At 34.6% G+C, this 18,616-nt stretch overlaps 1 protein-coding gene across 17 annotated transcripts in view; it reads left to right on the plus strand.

The window, feature by feature from the left end:
- LOC127843761 (golgin subfamily B member 1-like) overlaps positions 1–18,616 on the plus strand; it is a 141,311-nt gene that overhangs the window by 51,560 nt on the left and 71,135 nt on the right. For 12 of the 17 annotated variants that reach the window (XR_008032324.1, XR_008032325.1, XM_052373508.1 and 9 more), the window contains 8 exons: positions 666–749; positions 2,274–2,357; positions 4,775–4,849; positions 6,922–6,951; positions 10,656–10,802; positions 14,701–14,784; positions 15,501–15,659; positions 16,971–17,117. Coding sequence is in view for 15 of the 17 variants with exons in the window: in XM_052373508.1 (XP_052229468.1) it covers positions 666–749; positions 2,274–2,357; positions 4,775–4,849; positions 6,922–6,951; positions 10,656–10,802; positions 14,701–14,784; positions 15,501–15,659; positions 16,971–17,117 (810 nt within the window). In the remaining 2 variants the exon portion in view is untranslated. The remainder of the gene's footprint in view (positions 1–665; positions 750–2,273; positions 2,358–4,774; positions 4,850–6,921; positions 6,952–10,655; positions 10,803–14,700; positions 14,785–15,500; positions 15,660–16,970; positions 17,118–18,616) is intronic. The other 5 variants (XM_052373501.1, XM_052373514.1, XM_052373507.1 and 2 more) reach the window with 3 other exon arrangements.

Genomic DNA, 18,616 nt, shown 5'->3' on the forward strand with positions numbered 1-18,616 from the left:
GTAAAGGGTTAATAATCTAGTATTATTATAAACATAATTAAGGGTACAGGATGGGACTGATGTAACTGGGTGTTATATCTGTGAAAAGTACAGAAGTTACCATGATGGTCCTTGGAAATGAGATCATAGCTCTTTCAAAATGTGTATTCACTAAAGAATTCTTAGACTTAAGTATAAAAATAAAGAATATCCAGTAAAATGTAATGTGCTATTTGAGTTTAATATGAAACAGAATATGGCAATTCTTATTACACAATTCTTCATTAAGAGCAATTTATAAATGGCCTAAGCAACATTTGTCGACTGTATAAATTGAAACACTGAACGTATATGTCATTTTTAAGTCTATTTTCCTATATTCTTAAGTCTAAGAGTAAGTTTGTGAATATGGTCACATTTTAATTTTTTTCTTTTTAAGACAATTCATTTTGTTACAATAACATTACCGGTAGTAATAACAAAAGTAATACTATCAGCACATGCTTTAAGATTATATATATATATATATATTTACACATTTAATACACTTAACAATTGTTTCCATTGACATTACATAATCATATTAATTTTATAATAATCCGCTAATGTATCAACATCACCTAGTGAATGGCATTCAGATAGGGTTTGTGTATTTTGCTACTTGTAACACATTTTGCTATTTTTAGCTCCATAGATTAGAAACGAGAGTTAAGTCCCTGGAAGACGAACTTTCTTCTTCCAAGAAACAAACAGAGGAGGCAAAAACGGAAGTATGTAAACATATAACCTCTCCCTATTAAACAGATTTTATTGCATCCCGTCCTAAATATGTTTTGTCGCATGTTGCAATTCAGTGTCAACTGCGAATTTTCAGTTTTGTTGAATTTAATTGGCATTTATTAGTCCCCTACCGGTTTCAACGGAGGGGACTTATGGTTTGCACTCTGTGTGTCCGTCAGTCTGTCAGTCTGTGAGTCTGTCACTCTTTTCTGGATCCTGCGATAACTTTTAAAGTTCTAAATATTTTTTCATGAAACTTGAAACATGGATAGATGGCAATATAGACATTATGCACGTCATTTCATTTTATTCCTACGTCAAAAATTATGGTTGCTATGGCAAAAAATAGACTAGAAATACTGCTGAAAATGGTGATTTTCTGGATCCTGCGATAACTTAAAAAGTTCTTCATATTTTTTCATGAAACTTGAAACATGGATAAATGGCAATATGAAAATTATGCATGTCATTTCATTTTGTTCCTACGTCAAAAATTCTGGTTGCTATGGCAACAACAATTTTTTTTTCTGACAATGGTGGAATTTCTGACAATGGTGGAGCCGGTAGGGGACTTTTATTGCTTGGCAATAGTCTTGTTTAATTTAATTTCATTATTTAATATGCTGTTGAGTGATCACGCTTTCACGTCACACGCTACCTGAACTTGTAACCATGGAACTAATAGCTGTGATCTAGTTTGGCTGTAACTAATAGTAACCATCTAACTTGTTCCAGGAGTCAATATTGTCAGCTTTGTATTAATGCTGAAAGAAGATGTTATGTGTTAACCCTTTCAGTGCGGAAACCGAATTTTAAGGCCTTTGCAAACAGTTTGGATCCAGATGAGACGCCACAGAACGTGGCGTCTCATCAGGATCCAAACTGTTTGCTATTCTGATAGTATTCTTTGAAAAAAATCGAAGAAATTGCGAATTTTATCAATTCAGCAGACGACAATTTAGCAGACGACAAATTTCCCAGCATGCAAAGGGTTAAAAAGCTACACAGTCACATACAATTTACAATAATTAACTTAAAGGAAACTATCCATGAATGTTATTTATCAAATGTAATAAAATTGTGTATTATTTCATGTACTGGTATGTTGAATTAAACATTTAAGATTTTTTAGAATTCCATTGAAGTGATATTTACATTGCAAAACTTGAACATTCTGGGCACTTTACAAGATACTGTCCACTGCATGGTTCTTATCAATCCATTTCTTTAGGATTTTATGTTTGACTTAAAATGCTGTGTGAATAATATTTGGATACAGTGAAATTGTACAAATTTAACAACAAAATATGCTGAAAAATGTGTTTGCTGTTAAATAATAACAGCAGCTGTTTAAAGACTTACGGTCTCTTAGTAAAACTTTTCAGTGCTTTGTTCATCATACACAATCATGTTATAATTTTATTTTTCTTCTTCCAAAAACAATAAAAATTATGTGCATTTGTGCATTTTATTGATACAATTTCTTTCTTTCAATGTTTGACCTGCCCGTTCAGGTGAGTGAATATGTAACAAAACTGGCACGTAAAGACGGTGAACTGACCTCCTTACGTAGCCAGCACACAGAGGCATGCGAGCAGGTAACCATACTCACGTTGCACTGGCAACGACCTTGCATGTTCATTGTGTGACCTTTGTAGATCTCTTTTTTTTTCTGTGGACGGTTGTTTGTTGGATTTACACATAAATCAGAGCAACAACCCTTGATTAAGAAACAAAAAAAACCTTTACATTAAAAAGTACTTGGACCAGGAACACAAAATACGTTTGAAATTAAATTGTTATTTGACCAGGAATTCATCCATAGCAGTATTAAGGGATTTTAATTATATGTGCTAAAATATTATTTATATATATTTTTAAAGGTGTATTTTTGTATTACTAAGATGCTAATGCATTCACTATCTATGGGAAGTAACTCTGATAGGGCTATTTGAAACACTATGTTTGCTTTGGTTAAAATTTATTGGGGATTGGTGTATCAATATTTGTTTTGTGACTTTTTAAGTGTGGTTGAAAGAGTTAAGGTTTGTGTATAGCATTTAGTTTTGTATTTGATGAAAGATTTAATGGTGGTCAGTATTTTAGTTGGATGGGCTTTAGATGTTAACAACAGATTGGGTTGTTCAAATAAATATTAAGAGATGTTAATAGGGTCATTGGTGATAAACATTGATTGTCTACAAGCTGCGTTCTCCACGTAATCAAAGTACCATATTTCCAGAACTGAGTGTGAAACAAGAGTATCTGTTCAGCAGATTCAAAAGTTTTACAGGCAACACTCAATTTTGCAAATAGCTTCCTCACAGATAAGCGATTTGATTTTTTTTTCTTCATAATTGTAGAACAGGCCTTTGCATGTTCATGAACTAAAAAAAGTGTTGTTTTTTTTTCTAAAAAAAATGTTTGAAAGTATTTGCAACAAAAGCAGTTAGTTATCAATGGCTGTAAATCAATTTTAAACATGTCTATGACTGCACAGTTTTATGTGTATTTTTAAGCATTGGGGTATTGAAATTATTTGTTCACTTTCTGCCACTCTGTGAGAAAGCTATAGATAATAAACTTTAAACAGCTGTTTGACCAAAGACAGAGTTGTTTGCATGACATGTATACAGATTTCATTTTATTGAACAAATCCCAAGTGCACATTTCTGCGTACTTTATGCATGGAAAGACTCCCTTGTCAACACATGCATATAATGTCATCTAACATGTGATATAATAACATGCATGAATATGCAATTCAGAATTTCATAGATTTGTTTTTTTGTCACTTCCAGGTCTTTTTATATTAGCTTTAAATGTTTGATAAGAGAAATTGAAAGAATACATAAGTATAGCACACAGTTTTGTATAAAGAATAATTACATGTAGTAAAAATATTGTTTATATGCCACATGATTAATGAAATAGAAACACACACCTAAGATACCAGTATTTTTCCATTCTGATCATAGAGTATTATAAGTGGACGCAACTTCATGATGTCAACAGTGGTGTAACCAATTATGCTCATTTAATAATTGGTCATGTGAAAGTCATAAGGTTTTTACAAGAACTGTTTTTGAAGGAACAACTTCTGTTTAATTGATTATTATTTCATAAAATTAAAGCATAAAATAAAAAAGAACACAATATGCTTTTTCTTTTCATTGTACTTTTAATTTATGTGTTTTATGTACGATAGAACCAAATTCTAAATGTGAGATCTTGACAAAATGCGTGTGTCAGTTACATTATCTTTCAGGTTATGATTTCTATCTGTAATTTTAATGATATGAAGCCTATATAAATAATGCTAATTTAATATCGTATGTGTTAAATTATGTTTGTTTTGTGATGCATTATGCTTAGCTTGGAAGAAATACATCGGTTTGTTGAGCAGGATTTGTGTTTGCAGCTTTCATTGTGTCTTATATTTTGCGTCTGTTATGATAAGTGTTTTATTTATGTGTTGTCCATATAGGAAAACTATACTGACATGATCATTATTGACCCATTGTTTTATTGAATATTTACACTTACATATACAATAGTTTGATTATGCATGTATTTTACTACTCTGTATATGGTGAACACTTTCATGTCTTAAACAAGTGTAATATCAGTTTTTAAATGTTTTTCTGTAATACATACCATGGCTGATTTTTTGAGCAAATAAAGAATATTTATGCAACATTCTTGTAAGCTAGGCTATGTTAAGTATGTTTGAAACCTCCTCTTACACAACCTAAGTAACATTTAGACTACATCAATTGAACTGATTATGTGGTAATTTCTATAAATACTATTTTGATATTTTATTCATTTAATAATTTTGTGTTACATTATTGTTACAAATATTCACGAAGTTCTTGCTTTAATATTGAATTTATACTTACAGCACATTTTTCCCCTTTCCTCTCGGAAAGAAAGCAACATTTGCCACGCTTTATTCCATGGATGGCCATTTGCAATGTACAGATTGTACAGTGTTCTCTCCCCTGATTTTCAGATCTCCATGTTAACCAACAGTCTTCAGAAGCTGCAGTCCACCTCAAAGGAAACCAGGGACACTCTTGCATCAGAGGTAAGCATGTCACCAATATTGTGACTATTGCATATTTGTATTTGGTAAATATAAGAAGCACTCGTATTCAAAAAAACAAACTCAACACATTTGCCAGATGGCCTAAAAAATACTTAAAATTAATTGAAGAAAAAGTTGTGTTATTCATGATTTAAAATTTCATGTTATTGTCATAAACATGCATGCTTTATCATTACAGTATTTATTTAAGCATTTATTTTACTTCTTTTAATAAATAATTTGTAGAAAATGTAAAAAATCTTTTTTTGGATATGATCGCATGAACCAAAGGATTTATTTTCTACCTGAATAGGGCTCAATGTTTTATTATGCTCCCAAAATGGGGGAAGGAGCATATATTCTTTGCTTTTTCCATACCTCTGAATCTAAATTATGATGGAATTGTTTCGGGTCTTGGACAAATTTCTCTGATTATTAATTAAATTGAGGTCAGTCTGGTCTTCCGTCTGTCTTTCTATCCATCACACTTTTTATATCTGAGCAAGATCAAATACTTATGGATAAAATTTGATAACATTTTCCATGCATCATCCATTTAGTGTTAAAATATGATCATTGTCAGGTTGTCCGTTCAAATAAGATTTTTTAATGAGTTATTGTCCTGCTTATCATTAATATGTCCTCTTTTTATTTCGGCCAAAAACCTCAGACAGTTATGATCCGAATTGTGTTGAACTTGATATGCCGCATCCCATATCTTGAACAGGAGCATCATTGTCAGTTCTTTTGTGACCGATTATTTTGCAGGGAGATTTTACCCTTTTGGTAATTATAAGTAATGTTCTTTTAGATTTAGCATTTCCATGCGAGATCTCATGCACTATTGAACCCAGTGGGATGGAAGGTTATCTGCATCATCCATATAAAGTGGAAATGTGCAATGTTGTCAGGTCATTCCGGTTCAATTTTCTTACAAGGAGTTATTGTCCTTTGATTATTAAAATGTAATTTTCGTTATCGCACACACTAATGATCAAAACTTGATGAAACGCAATATGCAGCATCGCAATATGTCGGACATGCCCCTTGATTATGAGAATGTCATTTTCTATGGGATGTATTGTTTCAGCCCAAGATCGCAGAAGCTGATGATGAATTTAAAGAAAGTTTATATGCACTTTCCATTAAGGATGAACATGTTCATGTTGTCAGTTTGGTTTGCTCTGTTGATTTTTCAGGGAGTTATTGCCCTTTGAAAGTTAATTCCTTTGCCTGTTTAATATCAGAAACTAATGACTTTTACATCTCTGCGTCAGATCACAGGAACTAGTTATCCAACTTTGTTTGAAGAAATTTTTAGCTCGGCTGTTTTTGGAGAAAACCCGAGGTATTGTCATAGCCAGCTCTTCATGTCCGTCGTCGTGAAGTCTGCGTCATGCTTAAACCTTAACATTTTGTTTTTAACATTGGCTCTAAAATCAAAGTGCTTCTACCTACAACTTTGAAACTTCACATGTAGCTGCACCTTGATGAGTTCTACATGCCACACCCATTTTTGGGTCTCTAGGGTAAAGGTCAAGGTCACTGTGACCTCTAAAAAAAAAAAAAAAAAAGCTTTGCAGCTAAGCGTGGCGCCCATTATGCAGTGCTCTTGTTATGTAGTACCCCTAAACAGTGGATATACACATGTTGTCATGTTGTTTGGCTTCAGTGAGTTTACACTGAGTTATTGCCCTTTTAACATTAATTTGTGTAATTTGATAATAATAAGTATTAACCCTTTCAGTGCGGGAACCGAATTATGAAGGCCTTTGCAAACAGTTTGGATCCAGATGAGACGCCACAGAACGTGGCGTCTCATCAGGATCCAAACTGTTTGCTATTCTGATAGTATTCTTTGAAAAAAATCGAAGAAAATGCTAATTTTAGAAATTCAGCAGACGACATTTTAGCAGAAGACAAATTACCCAGCATGCAAAGGGTTAACTCAAAAATTGACGTCATCAAACACATCATCAGGCATCCATCAATCTCACTGATATTTTTATTTTGTTGTTCTTATCTTTATAAATATTATGCATTACAATAAATTAAATGTTGGTTTTTAACAGGTTGAAAAATTGAAACGTGAAAAGGCAGAAGTAGGTTTTTATGTCCTGATTTGTACTCTGACTTGTAACAATTCTTGCTTTCTCGTGTATAACATTATTTGCATAAACCCAGACACTTTATATGGATGTTTATTTTTTGTTTGCTGCTTATAAGTGCTGTATGATCTCATTAATTTGAACCAATTCTGTGCAGGAAAACATTTTTATGAATCAGTTCAAATTCTGTAGAGATTCATTGAGTTATGCTTTTTTTGCAAATTGTTTGCTTTGCTTTTATAGGATACGTATAAAGTTAAATATCAAGTTTGTGACAAACAGAAAACAATATGACAGAACAAATATTATCAATTAGTTAGACTTTTATATAAACAACAATTGTTCATATAATATTGGCATTAAGTATAAACAAATCGTGGACAAATTGTAGAAAATTGATAATAATTCAAAAATGTTTTTAACATTATTAGTGTCAGATAATATCAAATTGTCTTCTACTATTTATTTGTGTACATGTACATCCATATTTTCAAGTAGTTATGTATGTGTCATTTTACGTTTGTTTACTGCAGTCACTTTACCTGTCAATGACTCAATCACTTGTACTGTTTCAAATACAACTTCTTGTCGGAAGTAAAGTGATCACATTTTTTTGCAATATTTCAAACAAATAATGCCAAATTATCAGAATTTACAACTTGGAACACTGATTCACTAGAAACATCCATTAAACTTTTGATATGCTTCTGCTACCTTAAATATATATGTGCCTTGCTCTCTGAAAAGAGGGTTTAATGCATGTGCGTAAAGTGTCGTCCAAGATTACCCTGTGATTAGACCAGGAAAAACAATTTCCACCTTACCTTGATTTTTGCTAAGAAGAGACTGTCTTGAAACAAAAAAAGATCATAAATGTGGAAAGTGTCGTCCCTGATTAGCCTGTGCAGACTGCACTGCAGTCTGCATTAAAGCCCTTTTCACAGAGCACCGCCCATATATATACTTAATTTAAAGTATTGGAAATCAATTGAGTAATTTTTAAAGCGGTAATTCTAAGCATGATAGTGTATAATGAAGTAACAGCTTAACATTGTGTGGCAGATCCTAACCTGTCTAAAATGAGATCAGCTTAAGAAGTAGATGTATGCAGGACGTAACAACTTTGTCAGAATGTGAATGACATGCTAGCACTGTCTTGTTAAATTCCCATGTATATGCAAATATATATATATATATCTGCACTTTTAAATCCAGTTGTCACTTAATGTTTAATGCATGATGAATTTTAATTTATTTTTCAGTTTAAGGCCTACAATAAAATGTTATTTGTTTCTTTGCTGTACCATGACTTGCATGTGTCGGTGGATGTACAGTTAAAAGAACCAGTTTATTATGTATTTTAATTTGCTAATGATTCTTTATACAAATAATTCTGACAATATCAATGTTTTTAAAGTAATAATTGTGTGTTTTTTTTTACCTTGAATACATGTTTATAGGTATCTTTCATTTATTGCAAATGAAAAGAATTTTAATGGAAACATAAAACATTTTTAGTTCAGTCATTGGAGTTGAAGCAAGAAATATTTTATGTAGGCTCCATTTTTTTCTTTTTAATAGAGTGAAATTGCCTGCTCTATGCATTTAAATTAGTTATTTGTAAGTGAAGGAGGTTTTTCGCTTAGAAAAAAAATTATGAGCTATTGTCATCACCTTGGCGTCGGCGTCGGCGTCGGCGTCCGGTTAAGTTTTGCGTTTAGGTCCACTTTTCTCAGAAAGTATCAATGCTATTGCATTCAAACTTGGTACACTTACTTACTATCATGAGGGGACTGGGCAGGCAAAGTTAGATAACTCTGGCGTGCATTTTGACTGAATTATGTGCCCTTTTTATACTTAGAAAATTGAAAATTTTGGTTAAGTTTTGCGTTTAGGTCCACTTTTTTCAGAAAGTATCAATGCTATTGCATTCAAACTTGGTACACTTACTAACTATCATGAGGGGACTGGGCAGGCAAAGTTAGATAACTCTGGCGTGCATTTTGACAGAATTATGTGCACTTTTTATACTTAGAAAATTGAAAATTTTGGTTAAGTTTTGTGTTAAGGTCCATTTTATTCCTTAAGTATCAAAGCTATTGCTTTCATACTTGCAACACTTACTAACTACCGTAAGGGGACTGTGCAGGCAAAGTTATGTAACTCTGACTGGCATTTGGACGGAATTATGGGCCCTTTATACTTAGAAAATTGAAAGTTTGATTAAGTTTTGTGTTTTGGTCCACTTTACCCCTAAAGTATCATAGATATTGCTTTCATGCTTGGAACACTCGCAAACTATCATAAGGGTACAGTAAAAGGACAAGTTGCATAACTCTGGATGTCATTTTTACGGAATTATGGCCCTTTTTTGACTTAGTAACTTTGAATATATGGTTAAATTTTGTGTTTCGATCCACTTTACTTCTTAAGTATCAAGGCTATTGCTTTCAAACTTCAAATACTTTCATGCTATCATGAGGTTACTGTACCTGGCAAGTTGAATTTTACCTTGACCTTTGAATGACCTTGACTCTCAAGGTCAAATTATTAAATTTCTCTAAAATTGCCATAACTTCTTTATTTATGATTAGATTTGATTGATACTTTGACAAAACTACTCTTACCTGACAAACCACAATAGACTCCACCCAAACCATCGCCCGTTTCCCCCCCCCCCCCCCCCCCCCACCCCCCCCCCCTATTTTTTTTTTTTTTTTTTTTTTTTTCTTTTTTTTAAGATCATCTCACAAATGACCACCACACCCTCACACTTTACCCCCCCCCACCCCACCCCCTCCCCAATTTTTTTTTTAAACGGTTAAAAAACAAAACTATTTATTTTGATTATTTTATGTTTGAAATACCGTCCAACCATCGCACCCAATAATCCCCTCCCCCGACCCCCCCACCCGAATCCCCCCCCCTATTTTTTTTTTTTTTTTTTTTTTAAGATCATCTCACAAATTACCACCACACCCTCACACTATACCCCCCCACCTCACCCCCCCCCAATTTTTTTTTATGAAACGGTTAAAAAACACAAATATTTATTTTTATTATTTTATGTTTGAAATACCGTCCAACCATCGCACCCAAGAATCCCCCCCCACCCCCCCCCCACCCCCGATTTTTTTTTTCCTTTTTTTCGCATTTTTGGAAGAAAATGTAATAAATGTCCACACCCCCACACAATGCACCGCTCTTCACTCCACCCCTCCCTCCTTTGTGATTGAAAATGAGAGTCCCTTCACCTTTAAAAAGAAAATAGATGAGCGGTCTGCACCCGCAAGGCGGTGCTCTTGTTAACAACATGTTTGCATTTTTTTCTTGCGAATATCAGTATTTTGTTTCGCAGCTATTCAGTATTTGCTGGGCTTAGCTATGTGTATGGAATGTTCATTAATTCTTCCCATTAGCTATACATGTACTGCTTACTTGTCACTTTATTTGTATATTTTGTTCCTGTATAGTTTGTATTTCTTTAGTAGGTTAACTAATGAGTATATTCTATACATGTATTTTTATATTATAGATGTTTATTACATTATGTTGTTATGCCAATACCACAATAAAACCACATAAAAAATTATTATTATAGAAATTGAAAAAAAAGTTGCTTTTTTGCCTTAACATAATATTTTGTCAGGCATCAAAAAAAACTTTTGCAAATGACCCATTCTGTAATCCTATGACAGGTTGCGGATCGCCACGATGCCATAGTGAAGCTGCGTAACGAGAACCGAGAGATAGAGGAGAAGTTACGGGAGGCCCTGGGGAGTGCCCAGCACCGTGGGGACGCCATCAAACAGCTCAGAGACGAACTCAAGCTGGCCAATAACAAGGTAGGAGAAGCATAGGGGCATTTGATATGAGTCGTGCTCTGTGAAAAGGGGATTTAATGCATGTGCATCAAGTGTCATCCCAGATTAGCCTGTTCAGTCCCCACAGGCTAATCCGGGAAGACACTTTCCGCATTAACATTTTGCTAAGAAGAGACTTTTTGTTAACGGAAAATAAAATTAAAGCTGAGAGTGTTGTCCCTGATTAGACTGTGCTGACTGCACAGGCTTATCTGAGACAAAACTCTATGCACATGCATTAAACCCTCTTTTCACAGAGTACGGCCCATATTTTTTAGATAAGACTTATTGTAAAAAAATATCATGTTGACTAGCCAGCTACTATAGTTGCAGGCTTTCAACTGATTTCTATCTTCCTTTTTGTTCCTTAATTTTATATAGGAATTCTATTTACTGAAAACCCTCCCATATTTTCCTTATTTTCCTGCTATTTTCTATATTTTTTTCAAAATTTTGTCAAAAGGCTTCAATAATTTAAGAGTGAACAGAAATTTGAAGCCATTTATTAATATTTTCTTTACTCACTTTCCGTGCATTTAACTCAGATTAGTGTTTGGTCATATCATACATGCCTCAGTTGACAATTAATGAAAGTGTTCAGTTATACTTAGTAATCAAAAACAACCTGAAAGAGGTAAATATATAACAATATAATTTTTAGCTTGGCTGTTTTCGGAGAAAACCTGAGGTATTGTCATAGCCAGTTCCTCGTGTCGTCCGCCATCTGCCGGCGTTGTGCTAAAACCTTGACATTTTGCTATTAAATCAAAGTGCTTCCTCCTACAACTGTGAAACTTCATATGTAGATGCACCTTGATGAATTCTACACGCCACACCCATTTTTGGGTCACAAGGTCAAAGATCAAGGTCACTGTGACCTCTAAATTTTTAATAAAAAATTCTGACAAGCTTTTATTTATTAGCTCATCTATTTTTTGAAAAAAAATTATGAGCTATTGTCATCACCTTGGCGTTGGCGTCAGCGTCGGCGTGCGGTTAAGTTTTGCGTTTAGGTCCACTTTTCTCAAAGTATCAATGCTATTGCATTCAAACTTGGTACACTTACTTTCTATCATGAGGGGACTGGGCAGGCAAAGTTAGATAATTCTGGCTTGCATTTTGACAGAATTATGTGCCCTTTTTATACTTAGAAAATTGAAAATTTTGGTTAAGTTTTGTGTTTAGGTCCATTTTATTCCTTAAGTATCAAAGCTATTGCTTTCATACTTGCAACACTTACTAACTATCATAAGGGGACTGAGCAGGCAAAGTTATGTAACTCTGACTTGCATTTCAACAGAATTATGTGCCCTTTTTATACTTAGAAAATTGAAAATTGGTTTAGTTTTGTGTTTAGGTCCACTTTATTCCTTAAGTATCAAAGCTATTGCTTTCATACTTGCACCACTTACTAACTATCATAAGGGGACTGTGCAGACAAAGTTATGTATCTTTGACTGGCATTTTGACGGAATTATGGGCCCTTTATACTTATAAAATTGAAAATTTGGTTTAGTTTTGTGTTTTGGTCTACTTTACCCCTAAAGTATCATAGATATTGCTTTCATACTTTGAACACTCTCAAACTATCATAAGGGGACAGTAAAGGACAAGTAACTCTGGTTGTCGTTTTTACGGACTTATGGCCCTTTTTTGACTTAGTAACTTTGAATATATGGTTAAATTTTGTGTTTAGATCCACTTTACTTCTAAAGTATCAAGGCTATTGCTTTCAAACTTCAAATACTTAAATGCTATCATGAGGGTACTGTACCTGGCAAGTTGAATTTTACCTTGACCTTTAAATGACCTTGACTCTCAAGGTCAAATTATCAAATTTTGCTATTCTTGATTTATGATTAGATTTGATTGATACTTTGACAAAACAACACTTACCTGACATACCACAATAGACTCCACCCAAACCATCCCCCCCCCCCCCCCCCCCGAATCCCCCCCCCTCAAAAAAAAGTTTTTTTTTTTTTTTTTTTTTTTAAAGATCATCTTATAAATGACCACCACAACCTCACACTACCCCGACCAACCCCCCCCCCCCCAAAAAAAAATTTTTTTTTTTGAAACATATTTTTTGTGCATATTTTTTTCATTTTTGAAAGATAATGTAATAAATGACCACACCCCCACACTATACACCCTCTCCACTCCACCCCTCCCTCCTTTGGGATTGAAATTGAGATAGGTCCCTTCACCTTTAAAAAGAAAAATAGATGAGCGGTCTGCACCCGTAAGGCGGTGCTCTTGTTCAAAGCTGCACTCACAGCCGAGCGTTGGCACCCATTATGCAGTGCTCTTGTTATAATAGTATTTTTACTGTAACATTACTATAGGTTGCCTAAACTACTGACAATTAATTAATTAATTAATTAAAATTTAATGTTCAATTTTGTGTGTGTAAAATATTACAAAATTACTAGTTTTCTTAAAAGTGCTTTATGTTAAGACATAAATCAAGAATAAGTAATGTATGAAGCTGTTCTGTTGAAATGATAAATTGGTTTATCAATATGCTATCAGGGGTGGCGAAATCAAATGTCCGAGTTGCCCGAGTCGTACATTTGCTTATCTGGGCAACTGAATGTTTTCAAGTAAGTTGTCCGTGGACAACAAGTTTTTTAAAAGTCGGGTCCAGGTATACACAAAAATACATTGTATTAAAGCCGTAATTAAGTTTTACAAAACCGGATGTTGACACGCGATAACATTGTCAGTGCTATTTGCGGAGCAATCAAGCTAACATACGGGCACTCTCCTGCGCAGTGATCTCCCTTATTCTATAAGAGACCGGGAGCATGCCGCATTTTCGACATTCGGCCCGACTGTTAGACAGTGTACAGACTGGTTTCTTTATTTTTACAATCAGACGAAAATAAAAAGAATCAAACTAAGATAAAGAAAACACGGTCTACCTAGTTATTTAAGACGACTTTAATGGTAAAAATGGAACATATAGGTTTTTTTTAAATCTTCAACAACGGAGCAGAAACCCGAAGCTTTTAGCAGTCCACCTCCCAAAAAAACTAAGAAAGATTATGATAAAAAAATATGATCTAAGTAAACGCACCGAAACTTTTCAAGAAACTTGGCTCACAGATTTTCAATTGTTACCAGTTGATGATAATCAAATTGCTACCAGTAGCGGTGCACAGCCTCAGTTTTATGAGGTCCACATATTGGACTAGTTTAGTTTGTTAAGATTACGATGTACTTATGTTCAACACATGTTTTAATAACACTAGCTTTGCAAGATTAAACGTTTTAGAAAGTGTTTATATTGTTTATAATATGCTGCTATAATGAATATACCATTGAAATACAAATATAAACAAAACAAGCAAATCATACTCATTTTGATATATTCCACATTATATTAAATTAATCAAAATATGCGTGTATAATTTATATAAACACTAACGGACAAGTGTAGTTCAGCAACGGACAATCTAAATTTCCTAAATGGTTGTCCGTGGACAAGTATAGTTTTTTGAGATTTCGCCACCCCTGGCTATATGTAAAAACATACAAATTATTTTAGCAAAATGTCCATAACCAGAGGGAAGAAGTTCAAACATCCTGTATTTAAAGGATAAGATAAGCCCTGAGGATGTCTGAGTTTAGGATATATGTTGTAATTTGACTGGTTTATTTATGAACAAAATAAGAGGAAAAAGGTGGCAGGAAGAAACAAGGATGTAAATGAAGACTAAACTGTCAAGAAATTCCTATATTTTTCTTGAAAAAGTACTCACAACTCTTATGTTTTGCTGAATAAGGTTGTACATATATTTCCTATATTTTCTTTTAAACATGATTGCCAACCTGTAGTTGTGCCCCCTGACTGACTGACCTCCCTTGGTTTCAGTGTACGGAGGCAGACCGCCGTATGGAACATATGGACAAGGAGTTTCAGACACTACATAGCCGTTACTCCTCTGCAACTAGAGAGGTATGAACAATGCATTTGCCATCAATTGCAGAAGGGAAATTTCTTGTATAGTAAAAACTGTGAAACCTTATACTTTTATGAATTCCTATGGATCATGAATATCTCCATGGTGCATTTCTACTAGTATATCAATTTTGTTAATTGATATAACAAAACGATACAGTAATACCGTACTTTAGGTTCATGACAGAGAATCTGCTTTTATAATTGATTGGACATGACGTCAATGACTCATGACAATCTTAACTTAAAAACACATCCCAATGAATGTATTACAAACTCTCGGGTTTATTGAATGAACAAGATGCATGAGTAAACAACAATTCTATTGTTGATAAAGTCATAGATTCAGTTTAAAAATAGTAAAACTTAATCAATTTATAAGACATTATTCTGTATTTTTATGCCCCCCTTCGAAGAAGAGGGGGTATATTGTTTTGCACATGTCAGTCCGTCCGTCTCTCCGTCTGTCCACCAGATGGTTTTCGGATGATAACTCAAGAACGCTTAGGCCTAGTTATCAGCAATGAGCCTTTGTTTAACACTTTGCGAACGACTGGGCGGGGTAACGACATGGCAATACTACCAATTGACCAACCATCTAAAAAGTGGTGATTCAAGAATAGAAGTTAATTTTTGACAACGATCACATTGGCTATTTCCCTTGACTGACCGCTATTCTCAGTTTTGACTGTATCTCATACCTTTATCCACAGCTGGATCGCATGCAGGTGAGCCTCCAGGAGCGAGACATGGTGTCCGGCCAGTCGGAGACCCTGTTCAAGTCCAAGCTGACAGACAAGGAGGAGGAGGTGGCAAGGCTGAAGGCTGAGATCAACATCCTGCATGAGAAACTCTCACAGACACAGGCTCAGGTAAACTGGAGTGTAGTCATATCCCCCACAAACAAAGTTTAGGGGGGTAAATAGGAGTGAGCTTGTCTGTCTGTCTGTTTGTCGGTCTGTCTGTCGGCCGGTTGGTCAGTCGGTCGGTCGGCCCGTATTCAGTGTCCGCTTTCTAATTCAAGTTGTTTTCATCTGATCTTCACCAAACTTGGTCAGAAGTTGTATCTAGATGATGTCTAGGTCATGTTCGAACATGGGCCTTGCCGGGTTAAAAACTAGGTCACAGGGTCACTTAGTGTGTTTTAAACATTCAGCATGTTGTCCGCTCGGTAATTCAAGTAGTTTTCATCTGATATTCAACAAACTTTGTCAGAAGTTGTATCGAGATGATCTCTAGGCCAAGTTCTAACATGGGCCATGCCGGGTCAAAAACTAGGTTATGGGGTCACTTAGTGCGATTTTTAACATTCAGCATGGTGTCTGCTCTCTAATTCAAGTAGTTTTCATCCGATCTTCACCAAACCTGGTCAGAAGTTGTATGTAGATGATGCCTAGGTCAAGCTCGAACATGGGCTTTGCTGGGTCAAAAACTAGGTCACGGGGTCGCTTAGTGCGATTTAAACATTGAGCATGTTGTCCGCTCTCTAATTAAAGTAGTTTTTATCCAATCTTCACCAAACTTGGTCAAAAGTTGTTTCTAGTTTCTCCTCCTTTGAGCTAATTTCTTTTCCTTTGAGCTAATTTCTTCTCCTTTGAGCTAATGTCTCCACCTTTGAGCTGATTTCCTCTTTTCGAGTGCTATCATTGCTTCACATTTAGTTTTTAATTTGAGCGGATCAATTAAATAATGACAAATTTCAGTGAACTCAATTAAGGGGGTTAGGTAATTTTCTGAGATGTTTTCAAAATATGGGCATAAGATCTGACATGTTGTGCTTGTTAGTTGCTATGCATAGGGCAAATGGCTCTGATTGTAGGTATAAGGAGGGATGAATGGTTTCTAAAGTTATTTCTATGCATGTCTAAACAATTGTGCTATGCAGGCAAATCTTATAAAAGAGTGATGTATAATATTTAAGCTCTTTCTAATATGTGTTAAATGTTGTTTGTTATCAAACTTAGAGTAATTGCATAGTGGATAGGGTGTCAGCTTTGAGGATGGAAAATCCATACACTGGGAGTTTTCTAAAAAAAAAATCTCCACCAATATTCTAATTATTTCTTAACCTGAGGGCACAGACTCAAGCGTATCATAATAAGACCTATACTTTTGATGCATTTGAGCTAAATCAAATCTGCTAAAACTGAATATTAAGCACCATTTAATCCATACCATGGCAGATGCTGTCTCGAGAGGACCAGATAGGGCGCCTTCAGAGCAGTGTGCGTGACCTGACGGATGAGAGTGCAAAGAAGGAGATGGTCCTCCAGAAAATGGAGAGGGACCTCAAACTGGCTGAGGACGGCAGGCACAAGACTGACGATAGCGTGAGTGCAGCTTGCAGAGTTCGGTTAATTATGTCAGCCTTGGTTCTGGAACAGCTGGGCTTGATGCATCATGTGTGTACAGTGTTGTCCCAGATAAGCTTATGCTGTTGGCACAGGCTAATCAGTGACGACACTTTCAGCCTAAATGGAATTTTTTGTTAAAAGTAAGTCTCTTCTGAACTCATTTCTGGGGTGGTATTCCAGAAACATCTTAAGTCATTTCTTAAATAATTTCACTAAAGCTCAAAGTTACAATGTTTTATATTTCTTTACTAAATAAGGAAACACATGTTTTTGGGGTATTCCTAAAATAACATTGGCATAATGATGTTATTTAAATGTATATCTTGATGCCAATCTATTGCAATATGGCATGAAACACTTAAGAAAATTTCAAAATTTAAGGATAAGAATAAAATTTAACTTAAGATGCTTCTGGAATACGACCCCTGGTTTAGGCCGAACGTGTCGTCCCTGATCAGCCTTTGAGACTGCACAAGCTAGCCTTTCATGACACTTTACGCACATGCATTAAGTCTAGCTAGCCTTTCATGACACTTTACGCACATGCATTAAGTCTAGCTAGCCTTTCATGACACTTTACGCACATGCATTAAGTCTAGCTAGCCTTTCATGACACTTAACACACATGCATTAAGTCCTGTTTTCCCAGAACAAAGGCTATGTGTTAAACTTAGTCAGTTACATCAACTAAATACTCTATAGAAACACGTATGTCTTTATAGTTGGTCAATATGAATTTCATGGTGCATTTATCTCCGATGTTGTGTTGAACATGTAAATTTATGTAATTAGATTGGGTGTTTGACTACATGCTTATCAAACGAACCTTAAAGTTCTTTATTGCCTTAGTGTTAGCTGAAACAAACATGAGAATAATAATAATTTTATACTGCCATGTCACAACGGGCTACATTTATTAAAATTGAGTATTCCAAAAGGTTGTGACAAATTTAGAATTTTGTCTACAGTGTTTTTTTTTTGTCTAATTGTTTCTCACGAAAAACTAGAAGATGGATAACAGTGTGACTTACTGGTCAGCGAGTATTTCTCGGACGAAAGTAACAGTTTTTATTGAATAACTTTGAAAATGATACAAAAAAAAATATTAAAAAATTACTGATACATCCTGAGTTTGTCATCTTCAAGCGATTGTAAACAAAATATTTTTTGATGTGCGCTTGCGTATGTACATGGGCCGTATATGGAGTCTTTAAAGGGAGGTAATTTTCCACTTTACATAAGTATTTACCGGACATTAATATACATTTAGTCTTTTGAAACAAATAAGAGTTTAAATGAAACTTGTCTTAACATTAACATTCTAATGACGTAAATACATTACTTTGATGGTGAAATATGTCGCTTTTTGAGTGCAATAGATTAATTATTTGTTTCCAATATCAGTTCGAACAAATAACTATAAATAAGCATGTTTATTATAGATCTTTGTGGAAAGAAGCTTATTATTTTTCAAG

The sequence above is a fragment of the Dreissena polymorpha genome, chromosome 9 (genome assembly GCF_020536995.1).
Source record: "Dreissena polymorpha isolate Duluth1 chromosome 9, UMN_Dpol_1.0, whole genome shotgun sequence".
Classification (NCBI taxonomy): Eukaryota; Metazoa; Mollusca; class Bivalvia; order Myida; family Dreissenidae; genus Dreissena; species Dreissena polymorpha.